Below are 22,468 nucleotides of genomic sequence, written 5' to 3'. Positions count from 1 at the left end.
TTTTTGAACCAAAAATCAAACTTGTTTGGACACAGTAATACAAGCTGCAAAACATAGTGTCAAGAAAGTCTTGATTGTTTTGTTATTAGTATGTTCAAATGTAAGTATGACTTTAAAGGAAGTTTTATCACTTCTGACAGCGAACTTGCCAATAGCAGGTTGAGTTTTGCTCTTCTGTTTTTCTGTTTCTTGTTTAAATTATTCCTCCGGCCTCCCTCTGTTGCACTGGGAGAATGGCCAAGATTTGATTGTTGGACCATCAGACTGAAAAAGACAAACAGTGAGTTATTAGACAATACACATATCCATTGCTGTTAACGGGTATAGTAGATGGATACACATGAAAAAAATCCAGTAAATGTTTTACTGTTCAAATAGGAAGACTGCATTTGCTGAATATATTTTATATTTCCGCATTCATGTAAATTTTTGAATGGAGTGTGTCAAACAGATATCCAACAGATAGTTAATCTTGATGAGAGAGCCTTTAAGCAGTGACTGCAATGAACCCTAAAAAAGAAAAATCAGCTTTCTTGGATGACATTGTGATTGCAATCTTGGCATATTTTCATTTACATGTTAAAAATTTGCATTGTTATAGTAACTGGTCACATTATTATGTGATCACACCACGTGGATGACAAAAACGTTAAGCTTCTGGGTCACCTAACAGGTTAATCCGGCCATTCTGCATAACATCACAGTTACAGCAAGACACTCAACTCTAACTTCTCTCTGTGCTATGCAAAAACGGTGTCGAAAAATGCAGCCGCTGACCTATTTTGCACTTAGCACGGCAGTTAGTAAATCCATCTGTTTTTAAAGCAGAAAGACTCACGTGCGTGTTTTCCCCAAGTATAAAACAGCCGACAGGGGGTGCTCGCGGTAATTTCTCATTCCATCACGCTTGGTAGAGGCTCTCGGGGGATAGCCCTGCCTGGCTGCCTGTCAACCACAACCGGCTCGAAGGTAGAAAAATTGAACATATATGAATGTTATTCTGTTTCACTTGACTAACTCGTAACTTTGCCAAAGCTGGGAGTGAATGTCTTTGTGTTACAAGTTGTCTGTCGTTTGTTTAGAGTTTACGTTAGCTTGCTAACAGCTAAATAGTTAGCTTCGACTGTTTAGCTTTAGCCTAGCCTCTCAAAGCCTAGCACCTTGGCTGTCAAACAGCTGTTTGCAGTAGCACCATATTCGTTACTGTGGTGATGATGTTGAGAGATAAGCGACCGCGGTGGCTAGCCAGTGCGCCACAAAAGGTTGTTGTTATGCCTGTTAACGTTAGCTAAAGAGCAAAGCTAGCTAGTGTGTGAGGCGTCCACTGGTTGTTATAACTGTTACAGCTCAATGTCACCAGCTTTAGATTAGCTTCATCTGTCAACAGTTTGTGCTTCAGTCAGTCGAGATCTGTGCAGAAGTATGCACCCATTTACAAACGAGTCTTATTTACTTGATAGCCGCTGTGCACTTTGAAGCACCGTTGTTAGTCATCTGATGTCAACAGTGCACTGTTCAATAGGACAGGGGGATAGAAGGTGCTTTCTACTCAGCTCGGCTCTTGCAAAAATGTTCATGTTGTCTAATTGTATAGCAAATTATTCGAGATGAGTATTAAGTATGTATAAAGGAAACTGTGTGCATTTATACTGCTAACTTTGAATAACCTGGGAAAGGTTAAACGGTTTAACTGTATTTGCATGTTGGGGTGTCAATTTACACATAGTGCAATCATCGAAAATATTGGCTCCAGTTAAGGTTCACATGCCTGGTGACTAGATTTGTGCTTCTGTTGCTCCTCATAGATATGAGGGCTTAAAATAGGTCTATGTTAAATGGTGCTCTAGGGGTTTTTTATTTTTAACGGTAAACAAAGGTTGGAGGTCAGTGGTAAAGTGTGTCACAGGGACAGAATAAGCAAGGGGAGAGGCAGAGTTACTTGTGTTTAACAAGTAGTGTTTTATGTCACTTAATTTCACTGTTCAGAGCTGAAAATGTCGCTTTGGAAATGTTTAATTTCCCATTGAGCTAAGAGCTGCAGGTGTACTTCAGTTTTGTCAATCATTATGGATAAAATAGGCAAATTATGGTTGTATTTGTTTTTAAGAAAAAAACAATAGAAACACTCACAAATATTAAATTGGCAGGATTTCAATACTGTGTATAGATTGAGCAATCTCCTTGAGTAGTGTGGCAGTGTTTTGTGTTCCTATAGTACTGCCTAAAGGAGGCACATGTTTACTCTGACTTTAAACTCATTGTAGTGCAGTGGGTGGGTACAAAGTGAAGAGTGAATAGAAAGGCGTGGTAAGTGTAGGTCTAATCACCTCTTAAAATACCCTGCAAGCATAGATACAGAGGCTTGTACCTGTCAGCAACAGCAGAGCTGACGTTAGCCCAAGGGAACAACAGTTACCCTTTGTTGTCCTTGATTGCCCCCTCACAACTTACCCTGTTGTTCTCTTTAGCAGAGTGCTGCTACTACCCTTGTTGTGGTCACAGGTTTTAATGGCCTTGGTTTGATGGGAGCATCAGAGTGATGGTCTAAGCGCTCACAGTCACAGAAGTGGGGAATGTTGCGCTGGACTGTGCACCTAGAAGGAGGGCCACGGAGAGTCAACCATGCTGCTGTGGCAGTGGGTCACAAGGTGTACTCCTTTGGAGGCTACTGCTCCGGGGAGGACTATGAGACACTTCGTCAGATTGATGTGCACGTCTTCAACACAGGTATGTGGTAAGTGTGTGTGTGTGTGTGTGTGTGTGTGTGTGTAGAGATCAATTGTTTCATTTGTAAAAGTGTTTAAGTTAAAAAAATATATAAATTAAAGGATATTCTGGAAAAAGACTATATTGGTGTTTATGTAAAATTGATTCATTCACTTTTTTTTGTATCTTAAATGGGTGGGGAAAAAAATCTATTTGACAGGCAGGACAGCACTTCTTCCCCCCCCCCCCCAGTGTATTGAGAAAGGTTAAACTGTTGTAATTTGTTGAATGTGCACAACTTTACTGAAAACTCACTCAGGTTGGCAGTTAAACCCCAGCTTTTCGTAGCGGTTTGCAACAATTTTTTTTTTCCAGTTGTTGTTTTTCAGTTGCTATCAGACAAGCACAGCTGTTTTCTTTAAATGGGTTAAGAGAAACACCCTTAACTCATTTTGCATGGTTTTTCCCCATTGTGTGGTCAGCCACCTGCTTTAGGGTTTTACGACTTCCCAAAGTAGATAGAGCCTACCTGCTATTGGTGTATCATGAAAAGATCTGTGGAACTAATGCTTTGAGTGTAATGGAAATGGGACCTCTTTAACTACAGTTTCCTGCCATCTTGCTTTGTCCTCCTTCCCCCATTGGCCCATTTACTGCAAAGACTGATTCAAATTTTTTTTCTTTTCTTGATGGTACTTTTTATTATTAAAGTGATGTGAACTGTACTGAAAACTCACTGTGAGAGAGTTGTAGGCACGTTAACAAATTTTACATTTTTTAGCTCTCAGAGCAAGAAAGATAATAAAATAAATTACTGACTACCAACCTAATATCCATTTAAAAAAAAAAAAAATATGCGAATAACTGAATTTGTAGAACTTCCTTTGTAACGCAGTAAGTATCAAGTAAAATTTGTCAGGCAGCATTGTTTTTGTGTGTGTTTGTTTTTAATTGAATTTTAAAAAAAATGTTCTTTCATTAAGTTTTTATATTTTATTTTTTTAATAAAGGAAAATGTTTACTTTTTGTGTTTTTTAGTGTCATTGCGCTGGATGAAGCTGCCTCCAGTGAGGATTACAGGACTTGAATGTGCCCGTGAAGTGCCATATATGCGTTATGGCCACACAGCTGTGCTGCTGGATGATACTATCTACCTCTGGGGCGGGCGTAACGACACAGAGGGGGCCTGCAATGTGCTCTATGCTTTTGATGTCAGTAAGTAGACCCTCGTCTAACTCGTGCTGCTGAGAGTTTCAGGGTGTATTTCCTTTGAGATGAACCTGTTTGAAGTTAAAATTGTGACAACAAAAAGTAGAGGAACTGTTTTATATTAAGAAAGCTGTAGCACCTGCATGCGTGTGATAGTTTTCCATTGCATGTAACGCAAGTGCTCTGATCTCAATATTGAACAACTGCGACTGCTTCACAGATACTCACAGATGGTACACACCCAGGACTTCAGGGACTGTTCCAGGGGCGAGGGACGGCCACTCTGCCTGTGTCCTGGGAAAGGCAATGTATATATTTGGAGGATATGAGCAGCTGGTGAGTTTGATTTTTGATTTATTTTTGCTTACACAAACTTTCTCTGTGAACATTAAAAATGAATCTTTTTTTATTTATTTATTTTAGGCTGACTGTTTCTCCAATGACATCCACAAACTGGATACCACTACCATGGTTTGGGCACTAATTAATGCCAGAGTGAGTTAAAAGTCGCTAGCTGTTGCTTTTCAACCGTTGCTGGTTATTCCTTGACAGTTTTTCTGTATTGAGCATTCAAAATAATTCTCCTAACAAACAAACAGGAAACCCTCTCATAAAAAACAAAGATGACACAGCTGAACATCAGCAACATAAGTTATCTGTTGGTGTATTGGCATGTTATAAAAGCAGCGCAGTATGGAATTTCAAAGCAGCTTCCTGCTAGGAAAGTTCAAAAAGCCTCACACTGGATTATATACAGTCTCCTTTTAGCAAATACTATTTTTGTTTATGCAGTCAACATGCTCATGTGATTAAACGCTTGTAAAGTATATTTTAGTCATCATATGACGGAGTTACTGTGGATTAAGTCAATCCATTCAGTTTTAGTTACAGCCATGTTGTCAGTAAGGAGATTGGACTGTGGTGCTTACAGATTTAGCGGTGCATGTAACTGAATAATACTTAGGATTGCATTCCTCTTTAGGAAAATGAAAACTTCTGTGCTGTTACTCACTTGCTTTTTTCCCCCTTTGAACTTTGGGATCATTTAGCATTTGTATTTTTACATTTGCATGTGTAAAACTCACTTTTCAGTATTGGTTCTGGTATTCTTTCAACCATGTTAACGATTTACAAAGCCCCCCTGTCTGCATAAAGTTCATGGTTAGACATTGGCAGCACATTCCTGAAAGGAAGGCTTGTGAAAGACTTTGGCATGACTACAGGGCAGTGACATGTAAAGTGAGTCGAGGTTTGCCTCTGTTAGAGTTGGTTGCAGTATGTGAGAGCAGGTCCTGTTTCAGTCATATTTCTGGTAAAGTTCATATATCTTGATTATGATTCTGTGTCTTGCTCCAGTTAAATTGTTTACACTATCCCAATGACTGGGCTGACTGGACACCACTATCCCTTTGAAAAGGGATGGTGGTGCCTGGGGGAGGTTTGGGATTCACTGTGGTTTTGTAGTTGGAAAACTGATCCACTAGATGGCAGTGTTTACCTGAAATTGCTGTTTTTTTTTCCTGGGCGAAATGCCTGAGATGGTTGATCATTTATATGGAACGAATGAGCTTCAACACTGTCCCTTATATTGAACGTAAGAATTGTTTCTGACATGTAATGGTTTAGTTTTGAATATTAGGATTTTTTTCTTATCCCAGGGAATAAGATCTGGAATATTTTAGGAAGACGAATTCCATACCAAGGCTTATGATCAACATAACTTGATGAAATTTTAGATTTAATAAAGACAGTAAATTAAGTTTTACCAAAAATGTTCTCAATAGCTATAACTTCAGTGTCTGAGTAGACTGCTCTGCTCTCTCTTCACTAAAACTTTGAGTGTGGAAGAGTTTAACAGTAACATCGTGTGTTGTCTTTGCTCTGCAGGGAACTCCAGCACGCTGGAGAGACTTCCACTCGGCTACCATCATTGGGACAAAAATGTTCGTGTTTGGAGGAAGAGCAGATCGTCTTGGTCCCTTCCACTCCAACAATGAGGTCTACTGCAACAAGATCAGAGTATTTGACACAAAGACTAACTGCTGGCTGACCACCCCTTCAACACAGCCACTACCAGAGGGACGCAGAAGTCATTCAGCCTGTAAGGCACAAAATACACGCATAAAATCGACTGTGTTATTAGACCAGTATCTGATTAAATTCTTTTAATTTGAGTTCTGTTTGTTCCAATATATTTACAGGCTAGGTGCTAATCTTTTATATGCATCTATGTGTTGGATTAGTGTTGTGAGAACAGTGTTGTCAAATATAATCTGCCAACGTTATTCGATTAAACAAATCAAGGTACTTTATCTGGGTCAAGTGGTTCCTTATAGTATACTTCAAATATCATTAATCTGGACTTTTTATTTATTTTTGAAGTTTCCTACAATGGAGAGCTGTACATATTTGGAGGATACAATTCTCATATGGAACGACACTTCAACGACCTTTGGAAATTCAATCCAGGTAAGTCTATATTTACATCATTTAGATTTGGAAAACCTGTCCTGTTGCTGTAGAGCACTGCTACTAGAGGGTTTAATTCCTGGTAGCTTTATTTTTTAAAGAGTTCTTTAAATTCCACCCTGACTATTTACCTCAATACAAGAAGTGCAGGACTAGCTTGTGTTGACCTACTTTTCTCATTTCTTCATGCATAAATAACCGGTCCTCCTCCGCTGCATAATTAACATTTGCGTAATGGTGATTGGCTGCTTCCTTTTTCACCACAAAGTTGCTTTCTGTGTTTCATGTTTTGCAACACAGATGCTGGAATGACAGCCCATTCAGTTGCTGATGAATGTTACCTGATTGCATTTCAAATTGGTTTAGGAGGTTTTCTGGAAGAAAGCCTCAGGCTCTTGTTACATGCTAAACATAGTCACTGATGAAGCAACACACCTGTGGTAAACTCGTTGTGTCCTAAATGGTGTTAGATAGCACTATATTATCTGATACTATCTTTGTGTCAGGAAATAAATGACAAAGGTAATACCAGGCACTAGCTAAAAGTCCATTATTTTAATTAATTTATGTTTAATTGTCTCCCAACTGCCATTTCTAGTTGTAACTAGAGAAAACCATTGTGACAGCAGTTGCACATGGTGTTGAATCATATTAAAAGTAGATCATTAATGTAGCGATGTGTTGGTAAACATTGGCAGGGAATTTGGACAAGGACAGCCATAGCTGTTTTCTAAACTCTTCTCTAGTTTATTTGAGAATTTGGTCTTTTTTTGTAGTGGATATGATCTTATGTGCCTGTGCTATTTAGAGCTGATTTCTTCAGTTGCCATCTAAATGTGCTCTGCAGTTCGCTAGGTGGCAGCACTTTAATTTTAGTCATAATTATCTAAGGGTCTGAATGGCCTGTTGCTATAGAGATGCAGTGATGCTGTTTGGGTCTGAGACAGTTCATCCTTATATGGAACAAGTGAGTGAGCTTCAACATCGTCGCTTACGTTGCATGCACTTCATAGAGGACTTGTTTCTATTTTTGAAATGTAAGATTTTGTGTTGAAGGTTAACCCCCCCTGTCTCTTTTTATTTTTATTTCTTTATAAATATTCCTTTATCTTAGAGCCTTGCGGTTTAATATTTTTAGGAAGCTGAATAAACAGCAGGCATAGTGAGAAACTCTTCTAGTTTAGCTGGTATGACGTAACCCTGTTGTAGTTTAGATTTATTGTGCTGCAGATACATTTCCAAAGAAATCTCTCATTGTATCTATGCCCATTCTTTTGATCCTTTTTATATAAAATATAACTTTTAATATAATCAAAATTATTTTTGCCTTGTGTGTACACACTAGAAAACTTCACATGGAAGAAAGTTGAACCTAAAGGGAAAGGCCCATGCCCTCGGAGGCGTCAGTGCTGTTGTATGGTTGGAGATCGAATCATCCTCTTTGGAGGAACCAGGTGAGGCACAAAATATTAGTACTTGACCTAGATTTGAACTTCAAATATTTATTTATTTTTCAATTAAATTGTCATCATTTGTCAATCATTTGTATATTTACATCTCTGCCAAACATTTTGTGTGTGCTGTACTCATTAACTCATTCCCTAATTCAGAAAGAAATGCATGTTATCAAAGTTTGCCCAGACGTTCATGTAATGACACAATGTAATAGACACATGGATGTCAGAGTCAATATGATGGAAACTTTGTATCGATGTTAAGATTTTGAACATTTACAAAAAATCCCCCCCCCCAAAAAAACATAATCAGTTTACCTGGGTTCACCTGATAAACTCTTTGAGTTCACAAAAAGACAAAAATCTGGTCCGGTAGCCTAGCACCTGAGAAGTCCTTAATAATGATGTGTACACCATCTGCGCTGGTGAAGGTTTCCAGGCAATTAGAGTCTAAAAAAAAAAAAAATACATGTCTTACCTCTACTTCTCAGGTTCATTTCAGAAAATGCACCAAAGGACATGAAATTAAGCATGGATGGACTTCAGTCGCTCAAATTTCAGTTGTTCTTTCAGGAAAAATCACAATGGCTCCTCATTGCACTAAAGATGACTGCTTAAGTGTTCTTTTGTGTCCTTGCCTTCACAGCTCTCATAAAAAACACTAAATATGGGCTTTTTGCACTCAGTTTTTTCAGTGATTGACTTTAGGTGGGTGGAGGGGGTGGCAACTTTTTGTGCATCTGACCATTTCAGGACAGACGACAGTCTTCTCTTTTCAATATGCCAAACACAGTCTGGATCCTGTAGATTGCTGTCTACAGTAGTGATAACCAGGGGCTTCGTAGCTGGTTAGGTGCCGCTGAGGTGGTGACGTTCTTGTGATAGGCCAGTAGCCGCTGGAGTAATGAGGTAGCTTACAGCATCGTTCAGGGTAGTCCATGTCCTGGGGTACTGTTATCAGCAAGACCCTGTTATCAGGAGAACTCCACTGGGATAACCTGATGGTAGGATCACAAGGCTGTGGATAAGGCTACTTTCAGACCCTCTACGTCTACGTGCCCTGTAGTTTTTGAGCCACTGACTGTTGCTGGATGTGTTTTGTAAAGCTTCACTTGCTACCACATTGTGCTGTGCATCACACCCCAAAACGCGTACGTGTGACACACATTTCAAATAATATGCAAAAGCATAATACAGAAGAGTTGTCTCTCTAAATTTGTAATCATTAGATATTCATGTAGTACTGAGAAGCTTATAATGAAAATGACAAGCTCGGGAGGAGTCTTAATTTTTGAAGGTTATCCTTTGTTTAGGTACTCACTGGGATTAGTCCAGAATGGAGTCATGATTTCCTGTTCTGAGCAGATAGGGCTGGAAAAGGGAGTGTCACTGAGCTGATGAAGGGTGCAGAGGAAGAAATCAAACACTACATAATATCTCTGACATCCTGTTTAAAAGCCCAAGGGCACAGAGGTTAACATATTCATGAATCTATCTTTAGAGAAAAACTGCTTTGTCTATTATGTGCTTGGTAGTTGCTGTGTTCAAAGTCTGGAGAGGGGTTTTCTGTTACTGTAAAAATTGGAGCATGATCCTCACAGGCTCCAAGTAAGTTGGCCACACAGGTTCTCTTGGCCAGCATTGCTCATTATTTTGTTTTTGTTATTTTAGAGCACACTTAAGCTTCTTACACGCAGGAACTCCCATAAGCATTTGCACACAAACACCATCCAAGCAGACCTAAATTCTTTTTCGTCTTTTGACTAATAAAGTTGTAATTTTAAGATTTGAACAGTGTTTAGGCTTTGTCTTGACTTGCATTGATAAAGACTAGCCTGATCCAGTTTCATTAACTAATTACGTTTGAACAGTCCCTTTAAAACCAGCACCTCTTGTGTTTATTTTTGCACGGCCTAACAACATGAGGGCTGTTAACAGGGCTAGAAAGTTATTAGTGTCTGTCTCAATGCAGTTGACGAATGCTTGCACAGGCTGCCATGAATTATTTGCTGGACACCTTGCTTGTGTTTGTTGTGGGGCTCCTCATTTCAGTAGATCTTCTGAGGAAATTGTGTTGAAATTTATAGTCCAAATGTTGTTTTCCTGAGTTGGTTGTCCTTTCAGACTGATCTTAAACAGAACCCCTCTGATATTTATTCCCAGTTTATTTTACCTGCAGGAATTTGTTCAGAATAATTTATCACTTTAAGTGAAAGACTGTTAAACCATTAGTTCAAGCATGACTGCTCTGCTTTCCAAAGGGTTGTGCTTCAGTCGTCTTGCAATATGCTAAAATGCATTCGTAAAATAAAATGTAGGAACAGCTGAATGAGACACACTGCTGTTAGCTTAGAAATTCCAAGTGTAAGTAAGATTTGAAGTCAACAAGCCTGGTTTACTCTAATTTGGTGCTGTTAAATTTGGATTCAGATAATCCTTTTTAAGTGGAAGATACCTCTATTTTCATACATGCTTTCACTTTGAAGGTAAATGAGCAGACTGTGTGTGAAAGACGGGCTGGGCATTAGTGGCAATGTGTTGAGTACCACTTGCGTCGGTGTAAACAGGACTGCTGAGCTGCAGAAAGGTGCGAAAGTCTGCCCCATCTCTGATTTATGACCTTAGGGAGCATTCTTTCTCACAGAGTGCAATTTGATATACCCCCAGTGCCTCTGCTACACTCATTTACTGAGTTCTGCTCACTGCCCCACGAAGGACGACCCGTGCATGACCAACTCCACCTGTACCGACCTTCACCTATGCATACAAGCAATGAATAGTTAAACCCTGTAAATTTTGTTTTCTTTTTTATTTCTTGCTTTTTTCTTTTCTTTTTTTTCTTTTCTTTTTTTTTGTTCCCCGAGGAATGAAGCGCAGCTCAAGTTGAGTTGCGTATGAAGGCAGAGCCACACAGTGCTCATGTTGTCATTGTTGGCTCTCTTCTCACTGTGTGTTTAATTTCTTACGACAAACCCAGGTTGAGCTAAATCAGGAAGCATTTCAAGCCTGGGAACAGGGCATCCTATGAGGGGCAGGAAGTGAACAAGGACATGACAGCTTGGCATGCTGGGAACAGACAGCTCGGAATCTATGAAGGGAAATCTGGCACAGGCCTCTGAACTACTTGGACCTGATGTGCATTCATTCCAACAATGCTTTTAGGGAATGTATTTTTACCATGACGGCATTCATTCATCTTTGAATGATGACAGACTTAAATTATCTGTGTGTTTAAATGTTAATCTGTGATTGAAGGCTTTTTGTAATTGCTTGATCCTTGTTGTCCTTTGCGCCTTTTTTAGTCCTTCAGCACCTTTTTGTGTATACTGCTGATAATTAGTTTTTTCAAAAGCAGGTATAGTTTTCATACACCTAGGATGATATTACTGTGCATAAGTAAGAGCAGGTAATACATCTGACTCTTACATATTTCAGAGATTACAGAAACCTACTTATAATCTGTATTTACATTTACAAATCAAATACATGATGATAAATATAGTGTGAGTGCAACTCAAATAGTTAATAAAAAAATAATACCAGTGTCAAGATGATATCTAATAAGATGAAAGTGAGGTGTATGTTTTTCTTCAAAAATAACTCCTTCATTAAATGAACTTTTTTGTTGATTAAGGAGAATCATGCAACTCCTGTCTTGAAACTGCTGGTCGTGTCTCCACAATTGGGTGATATTGAGCAACCTGGGATATTTTAAGGCCTTCAAAATCTAATTTTCCCATTAATTTACTTATTTGCATCTGAATGTCAGTGCTTAGATATTCTACTGACTTATGTATTTGGACACTTAGTGCCTTTTCTGGTGGTGTTTGCATTTGTCTGGATGTCTTCACATGACTTAGTGAGTCACAGCTCTTGTTGGGCTTACGTCAGCGTGGTACACACATTCTGCTGTGCCAACCTTAACACATTTGTTCCATTTTGGAAATATGCAGAGTCACTTAGTACATTTAGTAAAGATGGAAAGCATGCTGACGCCATTTCTAACATTAGGATGGAAAAAAACAAACATTTTTAATATTTCTGGCTTCTGTCGAGTCATTGCACTGGATGAGTGGGTTGAAAGCTCTAAATATAAGACTCTGGGTTTGAATTACTTGATTCTAAAACTCAAACAGATCGGAGTCGTCTGATCTCCACTGAGAGTGAATTGCTGCTTTACGGAATTAGCAAGCGGGAGACCACATAGCAGGTAATCTTGCTGGTAGCCAAAACATTCCAGCTCCAAACCTCTAGTTTAAGCTACCAAAATCTCACTGGGATATTTAATCTGTGTGGAATTTAACAGCTCATTATAAAACTGCAATTTGCTGAGCCAGAGAAGTCCAGGGGTTTTTGTTTAGTAGTCCAGGAAGGTCAGAAGCCTGGTGCCTCTATATCTCAGACACGGCTGAATTGCGCCTTTATCAATAGCTGAAGTGGCAGCTGTTACAATAGACATCTGGTTAAAACGTGACTTGTTATCACCCTGGAACCTGCCTGTCTAAATGTTAGACTCAACACAGCATGGGTCTGAGAAATGATAGTCCTCTCTTGCCGGGTATTGTACCAAAACTAAAAAACTCTGCTTGAAACTTTAATATTTTTAGCTTCATTAGGCTTGCTACAATGCCAACTCAATATCTTAGATCTGCCAGAGTGGAAATCGACTCTATAGATGCACGCCTGTCAGCACAACAGATTTTGATACCACACATGTTGTCTTTTGGCCTTTGGTGTCAAAGGGTACCCTGCAGAGTTTTCCTTTATTATTTGTCTGTGTGTGTTTAGTATTCCTGAGACAAAACCTGTCAAACAGCGAAGGTGACCCCATCAGGATATGGGGCATACCGCGCGTGGCAGGACAAGACCTTGGGGGAGCTCAGCTACACTGTGATTTACTCTTCAAAGACAAGCTCATGATAGTATTTCATCTGCATCTTAACCCTCCTTAACCTGCTAACGGTCTGTATACATTATGGTGTCGTAGGGGTTGAGTGTTGCACAGCAGCTCAAATAAACAGCCTTACACAGATGATGCATTGTGATGCTGTTGTCCATGTCAGTAGACATTTCTAAATAGTAGTATTTTTGAGTTAGTGCTGTCATTACAACTAAAACACCTCTGTGCTTTTTGGATTAGTAGAATAATGTAAGACTAGCAGATTTCACGCATGCACAACATACCTTAAATTTAGACATTAGAAGATGAGCTTGCACGTATGTCTGCATCTGAAATTTAAATGCTCTGTGTAAGTCTCTGCAGCCTAGTACAATGTCTGTTTGACAACATGAATTTACACTCATGTGAGAGTGGTGCTGGGAGGAGGCCAGGGAATTCACTCGACAAGTGTTACTTGCCTCCTGCACACACTACTCGGGCAGGTCTGCCATGTGCTACATGTGAGGGGAAAAGACAACTCTGGACTGTGATCCTTCTTACATTGTCTGGAGTTTGTGCTGAAGCTGTTTAAGTAGTAAATTACAAGAAAAGCCCACCAGTCAACTTGTGTAACAGGATAATGTCTGATGTTTTAATCAGCAAGTCGTGTTTTAAACAGTGCTGCTTTACGTTAAAATTGATATTTCTGGAAAATGGAGTACTCTTATAGCAGTACTATAAGAACTAATTGCTCAAGCAGTGCACTGATGGAAAGTTAACCAGTGAGCTAATACATGTTATAATGATCTATGAGAACTGTGTTTATTAGTATGTAAATGGCAGTGTATCAAAATCAACCAAATAACCTATTTTTCCAAAATGAATCTGGCAGTTAAACATTTGACAAACCCTTTGAGAACCAGTTATGTTGAGAGCTGTGAGAAATGCTTTTTTTTTTTTTTTTTTTTTTTAAATCACCCTAATTTTGCTAGGTAGCTAGGTTGATAAGAACCTGTCCTGGGACCAAGGGACCAAATTACTAACCACTCTGACTTTGCAGTGCCTTTAAGTATTATCACTAAGTGCAATTATATTTTATCTAGAGAGACTGAAATTTGAGTTGCATGCTTCATTAGGGGTTGGCCTCTCTTCTTTCTAATCTAAAGTCAGTTATTTGTCTCACTGGGAGCCAGCTACAGGTTGTATCTCACCCTCTGCATGGGGTATAGGTCTGGGCAGCTCTGTCTTAATCCACTGTCCAGCCACTGCCCAGGAGGGGGCACAGATAGCTGGGTAAGACGAGTTGAGACAGCAGCGATTAAGCCAAAAGCATTGAATAGAAATCTATTGAGCAGTGATAACCAAGACCATTACAAACTCTTGCTGGAATCTTAACAATCCTTTAAATTCCTATTGGATAATGTCTATATAGATTGTTTCATTACATTTTAAATGCTTTTGCTTTTTACCTTGGGTAAGGTTAATAGACATGACCAAGCATTGCCTATACTCTTAATGTATTGAATTTTAATAATTTTTAGCTTGTACTGTTGTCTGAATGACAGTAACAGTTAAAGCTTTTTTTTTTTTTTTTTTTTTTTTTTTAAACAAATATAACCCACCAGTGAGGACCTGGGTTGCCCATCATATCAGAAGTAATTTTAAAATGTTGAAAGCGCATCACAAACTGTTCTCGCTGCTTTCATGTGTTTTCAGTCAAGGTGTTTCAGCAATGTGTAAGTCTGGCTCTCCTGATAAAGTCCTCTACAGGAAGTTGTAGTGGATGATGAGTTCCTGTGAATTAGATGGTTCTGATGGACCAAAGTTCAATAGGAAGTGGAGAAAGGAAAGGGATGCAGATCATATCATTCCCAAGAATGAGGATATGCCCAATGAAGCCACTTAAAACATGCTTACGACAGGTCAGGTTCCAGGTATATTGTTGACTCTATTTGTTTTGAGATAGCAGAGGTGTCATTAATAGAATTTCTATCAGATCCAAATCTTTTCTTTGCCACTTCGTTTTCAGTGTTGGTTCTGAAAGTAAGTTGCAAAAATTGTGGGCAATTAACTTCTTCAACACTTTGAAATAGTCCTCGGCTCTTTGGTGTCTCTTCATTAGTTTTAGAACTGTAGCTCAACTCTTTGTTCTACACTTTTGAAACCTTGGTGTGTAAGATAATGAAGTGGAGCAGGTAGTGCCTTGCTAGAGAGGACCGGCAATTAGGTGATTAGACGCCCTCATTGAGTGTTGTTTGAAATAGCACTCAGTGTTGTTTTAGTGGGGGGGCGGCATCACTCAGGCCTCATTCAGACTGGGAACCACTATGCTGTAGGGGGAGGAGCACTTTCACACATGGTGATACTTTGCTGATCAAGTAACAAAGTGGCCCATCAAACACCAGGATGCCACATAAAGTCACACACTGTGACTTTCCCGTTTCCGAATAGTGTGTCAGACAGCCATTATTGCCGCTGCCTCCATAGTCTGCTTCAGCCCTTTCTCTTTGTTGTGACCCATAAAGTATTACCATTCCCTAATTTTCTGCTGAATTTCACACCCTGACTTGCATTATCCACGACCATCCAAAGAAGCCATATCCCAGTGGATGCAATCTTCATCTCTGTGGTTGCTCGTGTTAAAACATTCCCTTATCTGTACTCTTTCACGCGTCAGCATCCAAGGCCGATGCCCTCCCTACGGGTTTACACAGTAGTTCACAGCTACTGCGGGGTGCTCTTTAGATAGAGATGTTGCTTTTCATTACTTCTGTTGTGTAGCCAGGTTGCTGATATTTGTCCATTCCACACATGTGGTATCTAAAACTCCCAATTCACTGAATATTTCTATATCATACTGTTTCTTACGTTAAACAAATGCTGTTAGCTGGCTTAACTTGAGAATGATGCACTTAAAAAAAACAGGAAACTGTTCACTGAATACGGCAATGCCACCCAACAGCATGGTGTTTTTTTTTTTTTTTTGTTTTGTTTTGTTTTTTTTGTTTTGTTTTTAGGATGTTTGGGGGAAAAAAAGAAAAAACAAACGGCTGTAAGACTGATTTAATGAGTCATATCAAAGCCATTTGTTTGGTTAAAATTAATCATCAATACTAATTATCACATGAGGGATGTTTGTGCTAATTTAATTCCGGTGGCAGTTTTAAAGTTTCAGGTAACTCACATGTGTGTCATACATTAAAGAGAGTGTTTCTCACCACTATTGAAATGTACCCTTTCAATCACCACAGTAATGTTAGAGCTTGGGTGAGTATTCTGATAAAGGCTCCCACTTTAAGCCCGGGTGGGTCACCTCCTGGGGGGCAAGGGGCGTAATGACTTCCCCAGCTGGCCCCCTGGGACGACGGAGCTCGTGCTTTGCATCTCTCGTGGCTGCTTTAAGCCACCGCCGTGTTTGTTTAGGGAAGATTAGCAACGTAAAACCCTTACAACATCCTGAACACGGAGCGAAAGGAAGATGCGATGGAGAAGACAGCAGGAAAGGGTGAGAGAGATTGATGGGTGGTGGCGAGACGGTGCATTGAGATCAGCAAGAGGATGGTTCAGGGCAAGAATGAAAGACGAAGAGAGTGATGAAAATCGTAAATGCAAAAAAACTGCAACAAATCTGTTGCCAACAATTTTATTTATTTTTTTCTTCCTGTGGTAATGTCTGGGTTGGTTGGACACATGCCAATCGCTAGCTGGTCCAAAAAGCATCTTGATTTTACTCTTAAAACTTGGCTTCTGCATTTTACACTTTCTCCTTAATGGTTCCATAGAACGCAAACGGCTTGATGAATTTAAATGTAAAGTGTAGTTTTATCTTCTAGATGAGTTTTATTGTTACATTATGAATATAAAGCAGTCGTGTGCAGCGTGCATTTGGAAAGCTATATGTACTACCTTGCTATATGTGCGAATAAATCTGAACTGACAGGCTACATTACCTAGAAAAGGTAATTAAAAGAATGGTTTAACAGGTATATAGTTTGGGCTTGTTCAGCTGTGGTGCACCAGGTGTCACAGGTGTATGTGCTTAACTGTGGCAGGAAACAGATGTGCAGTGATATCTATGGCTGCTCAGGTCTGGGAGACTATCAGCATTGGCCAGTCTGTCTTACAAGACTGCTCCACTTCCTGTGGACCTAAATCATGCAACGCATGATAAGGAGAGCTGTGTGAGAGCTCTTATTTAGGATAGTCTGTGGCTCCCTGATTATGGTCCCAACTGATTCATGTAATAAGATAAATAACAGAGTCCAATGCTGGAATTCTATGGTGTGTGTCGCATTAAGTAGTTGAGTAATGCTTACGGTCTTTGTAAGCTGTGTGAACTGTGCTCATGAAAACAGGAAGTTTATAGAATCGCTCTAACCCTATTACTTTTCTCTTTACAGCCCCTGTCCAGAGCAAGGAATGGGAGATGAATTTAACCTCATGGATCATTCAGACCTGTATATCTTAGACTTCAGTAAGTACTCTTGTCTTTATTGGTATCTCTCTTAGGATTCTGTGTTGTTGCAGATAATGCACCCCCCAAGCAATTTTTGACTCAATGACATAAAGAAAACATTAAGATGATCTCAAAGGAGTCACCAGAATCGATGAACTGTGTTATAATCTGAACCTGCACCTTCATGGTTTAGATGTCATATCTATTTTACTGCTTTAGTTCAGTCCTGCTGCTTTAATAGTGAATTATCTCACAAAATCCACTGTACTGCTTCTCAACAAAGGGGTTGGCAGCAACTGGCTGGTAAAGTGCAGGTTCTGCAGCTAAAAAGACAGTAGGTGGTCTCCACTAACTGTTACAAGAGTTAAATTTACAAGCCCTGGCTGCACGCTTCCAGAGTCTTTACCATTATGAGTACTTGCTGAGCTAAGGGTTTGTGAATTTTATTCATTTACTTAAACAAAAATCCTACAAACATATATTTTGACTTTTTTTATATTATACATATCAAAGCAGCTCAACAAAATAAAAGTTAAAAAAAAGGCAGATGTTGTAATTAAGACTGTTTTACCTGTTCAACTGATATTCATCCATTTATTTCAGCTAATTATAGATTAATTAAACCAAAATACGGTTTGTCATATGTGAACGAGATATGATGAAGAGTTAAGGACATAAAATCCCGGGTTTTTTCTCATTACCCACTCTCGTGTGTACAGGGACATCTCTGCCAGACAGCTGTTCGGATTGATTTGTGATGCGTTAATTAAGTACAACATTAATTAGAGCCCTACGGTTTTTGCCAGTTGAAGCTGCTGCAGTTAACATCTTTTCTGGCATAAACTTTGCCATATGGCCAAAAACTCAAATTCAGACTTGAGTACAAACAGAAGCCAATGCTGGTCAATAACTGTTGTGAATTGTACAGCAAATGTTTGTCAGGCAGCCCACAGATAACTTAAAAGGGAATTATATTGACTTTTCTGTTAAGATGTCAGAAAAGCAAGCTAAACAAATGATTGTTTTTAAAATAAGATTTGGGATGGTTTTTTTTCCCCTTCTCTGTAATAAATTATGAAATGACTGCTTTATTTCTGACCAGACCTAGTATACTTGGCCTTGGCCCTGCACGGTGCTGTCAAATGCGGCACTTCCGTCTCTTGGACTACCAAATATGGCAATATCCTGCCTGCACTGGGGTAGCCTGTAATGCTGTCAGGTCACAGTTAGGGTTTGTGTAGGTGGGCTTACACAGGGACCTTATGGGACTGGCAGTACCCAATGACAACCCCCGTGGCCTACGCTTCCTCGTGCCAGTCACGTGTGCCTTCACGTGTGCCTTCACACTGTTTATCACTGAACATATGGTGGAACAGCCTTTGCCGATGATAGTAAATGAGAGGGAGTTTGTACGTATTATTAGAAATCTGGCTTTTAATAAGATGATTTGTGTACTGAAGTGACTTCCACACTCACGTCATCATGTCCTGCTTGTTCTCATACGTGAACACTTGCTTTATTTTCTTTATTTTTTCCAGCTATTGATTATTTTTGCACCCTTCCATCTACAGATTCTTTAGATCTGAGCTGCCTGGCTCAACTTTGAATTCCCACAGCTGAAATTGATATTAATAGCTTGAGTATGATTAGTGCCACTGATCATCCTATGACTCACTGCACTCTCTTTTCAGGCCCTAATTTGAAGACTTTATGCAAAATAGCTGTCATTCAGTACAGTCTGGAGCAGTCGGGACTCCCACATGATATCAGGTCAGATGAGCATCCTCCTCTCAAACATTAGCACTGTTTTGTCATAGAGCTGACATATTGTTGTTCGTGCTGTTTTTATTATGCCAGTCATTGTAGCCACTACTCAGTCTCTCTCTAATTAGGTTGTTTTTCAAAAGAGGCAAATTATGATTCATTATCCTTCATTTAACTAGTGGCAAGTTTTACTCTGGCTTTTGTCTGACTTGGCTTAGGTCCTCGCATGTAGAAATCATAATTATAGATCTAAATGCATAAAGGTTCGAGTACAGAAGTCAGACAGCCAGGAACCATTTGTATAGTGCTGCTTTCAGTTGCTTCATTGTCTGTGATCACATGTACAGCTTGTATAAGATCCTTCCCTGTGATGTAGAGGAAAGGCCAAAATACAAATGCAGTACATGGTGTGCAGAGAGTACCTATTCAGCCTTTAAAGAACTGAAATTAACAATAAAGTGGACTACAAAAAGTAATTTCACTACTTTGTCCTTGGAAATTAAATATAACAAAATCTTAATGCTAAAACTTTATATCTTTGAGATGATTAATAGTCATTAAACAACTTCAGGTGTGGTTACAAAGTAGCAACATAAACTAATCAAGTGAAAAGTTGGCTTTGACTTAAATTACTTCTTGTCCACCAGTTGTGCTTGATTATTTAAAAAAAAAAAAAAAAATCTGACCGTGAAACAAGCTTCTGTGCCAGTTCAGCCAGCCAGCATCCCAGTCACCTATCAGTCTAGTGATGACTCAAGGTGAAATGATTGACAATGTCCATAATCCTCACTGTGTAGAAAGAGAGCTTTCCAAGGTTTCTTATGAAAGACCCTAAATGGTTTAATTTAAATGAATAAAGCTTATGAGCCTTTGAGAAAATGTAGCGTCTGCTGAAAGTTTTTTTTGGTTCCCCCCTCCCACCGTGTGCACCCTGTTTGACTTGGTGATATATAGGAACGTCATAGTTACACCACACTGCTCATGGAGATCATGACAGCATGAAATGCTATCGCAGTTCTTCTAGTTGAATATCCTGCACAGGAGTTGGCACACAAGTGTGTAAAAAGTCTTTTTTTTTTTTTTTTTTTTCCCCCTCAGCATTTTGAATTAATAACACATAATTTTCCCGTCTTGCTGACTGATATCAAATTGTTTTGACACATGACTAGCAAGAGACTCAATTTTGACAGCACTACTTTGATTTGTTGTGAGGTTGTAATGGCAGGTTTTGGAAGTTTTAATAGCTGCATTTAAGCCCATGTTTAATGCATATAAAGGTAAGATGCATTAAAATAGACTAGCTGTCAGAAAATGTGTATATATAAATTGCAGAAAAGCAAATTAAAGTACATTACTGTTCCCCTAAAACCTTAATTCATAGATTCGGGCAAGCTAATGGAGATCATTAGGAAAGGTGTTTGTCTAAAATTGAGGACTTCCACTAAGGGGATTTTCGTTACACGTGGACCCCCTGGAACCTGATACTAATTACTCCTCTTAGCCTCTCATTTCTCTTGCACCGTCACTGCCACCTTGCATGTTCCCCACTTTGGTGTTTGCAGTTGTGTTTCTAACCTTTTTAGAGGGTTTTCAGTTGGGGTCACAAGACTTTGGTTAACTCCTTTTGCCCCTCAGTGGCATCTCCAGGTCCTGTGCCAATCTCCCCTCTTAAACACACATGTGCACAACAAAAAAACGAACAAAGCCGTTTGATAGGGAGTGAGTGTGAAACCAGACCCAGTGATAACAATCTGGAGCTCAACCTCTGACCTGTCATCAGGTCAGCACTAGACCCTGTTGTCAGCTCCTGCTCCTGATGCTCATGTTACAGCGGGGGCCACGATGTAGCCCCTCACGTGGGTAAGGTGGGGTCAGGGGTCCAAATATAAACTACTTGATTTAAAATATAAAAGGATTCTGCAAATATAAAATTGTAGACAGCTTAGCATGAGGCTCAAACCTGCCCATTTCAGTTATTTTAATAACTGAACTATAAAATTGTGAGCTAAAGAAGCTTAAAAGCAAAAAATTAAATCCAGCATGAACATCATGCCTATTCATATTTGGCACTAATAACTTTGGGTTTTGCACTGGTGCACTTTAAAATCAAATTAATTGTTTGCTGGTGATTACTAAAGCTTTTTTGTTTGTTTGTTTTTTGTTTTCTTTAACGTCAGGTGGGAACTGGCAGCCATGACAACCAACAGCAACATCAGTAGGCCCATCTTCTCCTCCCATGGCTGAAGAAGCTTAAAAGTGAAGCAGAACCCAGACTCTGTTTCAGGACACTGGGCTTTTATCTTTCTAAATCGAGGACTGTTTTTGTATAGTCTGGATCCGATTTATTTTACACATTCTACAAGTTGAAACTTTTACTGACCAAAACATCCCGTATCAGACTCCCTTGGACACCACCGGCTTTGCCCTGTCTGGGGATATTTTAGCCCTTAAGATGGAAATCGTTGATGCCTGTTCACCTTTTTTCTCTTCTTTCTAGCCTCTCTAGAAATTCAATCAGCCTATGATAATCATAGACTTCTAATGTTAAGCACAGGAAGAGACAAGAACTTCAGCCAAAGGTTTTGAGAGCTAACCTCTTTGAGGATTGTCATCCAGATGTCACACTCATACAAATGTGAACCTTCTGTTTCAAATGCAAATGGTTATTTCACTTGCAGCGTTCTCTTACTTAGCCATGTGCAACTATCAGGTTCGTGGGCAGATAGAGCTGGTGCATGTTGAATGAAAGGAGAAGATTCTTTACCACAATATTGGAATATGATCGTTACAAAATAAGCTGGTTTTCAATGCTTTGCCATTTCCCTTCATTGTAATTCTGTCAGTACCCTACTTAAGTGGCTACAAGGTGATTTGCAAGGCAGCCAATGAAAATGTCTGCCTTGTAGAGTGGAGTGCTTCTATCTCCCTGAACTGCATGCATCATTGGGCCTTTAAGATTTCCCATACACTGAATCACTAAAGGAGGTGTTTTGCAGGGAGGTATTTGTGTTCTTCCAAGAAATGCTGTAGTTTCACTAAAGGGTTCACCTGCCCACCCCCCTTTAATATGTTTTACAGTGCCAAACGTGGAAGGGAATCTTGATGCAAAGTGTGCGTGTAAGCTAGTGGTCCTCGCCCACCTCATTTAGTTTACTTGTTGTTGAAGAGATCATCTGATATGCATAGTGTAGTTTCTTTTTAGAGACAATCCCATAGTTTAACGATGTGACCCTCTTATGTTTGTGCATAATGACAGGCAAAATTGCAGATGTTTTAAATGCACAATGGCTGTTGACAGATTACATGCCACACTGCTTGAAAATGACTTGGAAATTCTCAAATTGGACATTTATTTAGGTTGTGGGTTTTTACATTTTATCTGACTTTTCAAAACTTGATTGGTGATGGGCTTTTATTTAAAACAAAATAAATAAATAATCACAGCTTCACCCACATTAGTGAATGAACAAGGCCGTTTCATTTTTTTTAATATATATTGTCAACAAATTCCCTATAAAGACCAAAACAAGC

The 22,468-nt window shown here is 39.3% G+C and overlaps 1 protein-coding gene across 3 annotated transcripts; it reads left to right on the top strand.

Moving 5' to 3' along the window:
• The first annotated feature begins 751 nt into the window (after positions 1–751).
• Positions 752–22,468, top strand: klhdc3 (kelch domain containing 3). 3 transcript variants are annotated; one of them, XM_086258584.1, is made up of 11 exons: positions 752–969; positions 2,472–2,727; positions 3,745–3,921; positions 4,136–4,251; positions 4,339–4,410; positions 5,803–6,016; positions 6,298–6,384; positions 7,730–7,838; positions 17,118–17,191; positions 18,865–18,943; positions 21,115–22,468. In XM_086258584.1, exons 2-11 carry the CDS (start codon positions 2,574–2,576, stop codon positions 21,179–21,181), a joined length of 1,149 nt encoding a protein of 382 aa, XP_086114710.1. In that variant the 5' UTR covers positions 752–969; positions 2,472–2,573; the 3' UTR covers positions 21,182–22,468. The 3 variants fall into 3 exon arrangements, with proteins under 3 accessions (XP_086114710.1, XP_086114708.1, XP_086114711.1); XM_086258582.1 differs by having other exon boundaries at positions 2,469–2,727; XM_086258585.1 differs by lacking the exon at positions 752–969 and having other exon boundaries at positions 2,474–2,734.

Source organism: Aulonocara sp. 'chitande type north' Nkhata Bay, linkage group LG13 (assembly GCF_057382095.1).
Source record: "Aulonocara sp. 'chitande type north' Nkhata Bay isolate Kocher_YH1m ecotype deep benthic linkage group LG13, A_spYH_male_GT1.1, whole genome shotgun sequence".
Classification (NCBI taxonomy): domain Eukaryota; kingdom Metazoa; phylum Chordata; class Actinopteri; order Cichliformes; family Cichlidae; genus Aulonocara; species Aulonocara sp. 'chitande type north' Nkhata Bay.
This window is presented reverse-complemented; position numbering and strand designations above follow the sequence as displayed.

Coding starts and splice junctions, on each gene's coding strand:
- klhdc3 (XM_086258584.1), top strand. CDS start 2,574: ATGTTGCGCTGGACTGTGCACCTAGAAGGAGGGCCACGGAGAGTCAAC. Junction 4,411..5,802: donor GGGCACTAATTAATGCCAGA/GTGAGTTAAAAG, acceptor TTTGCTCTGCAG/GGAACTCCAGCACGCTGGAG. Junction 6,017..6,297: donor ACGCAGAAGTCATTCAGCCT/GTAAGGCACAAA, acceptor TTATTTTTGAAG/TTTCCTACAATGGAGAGCTG.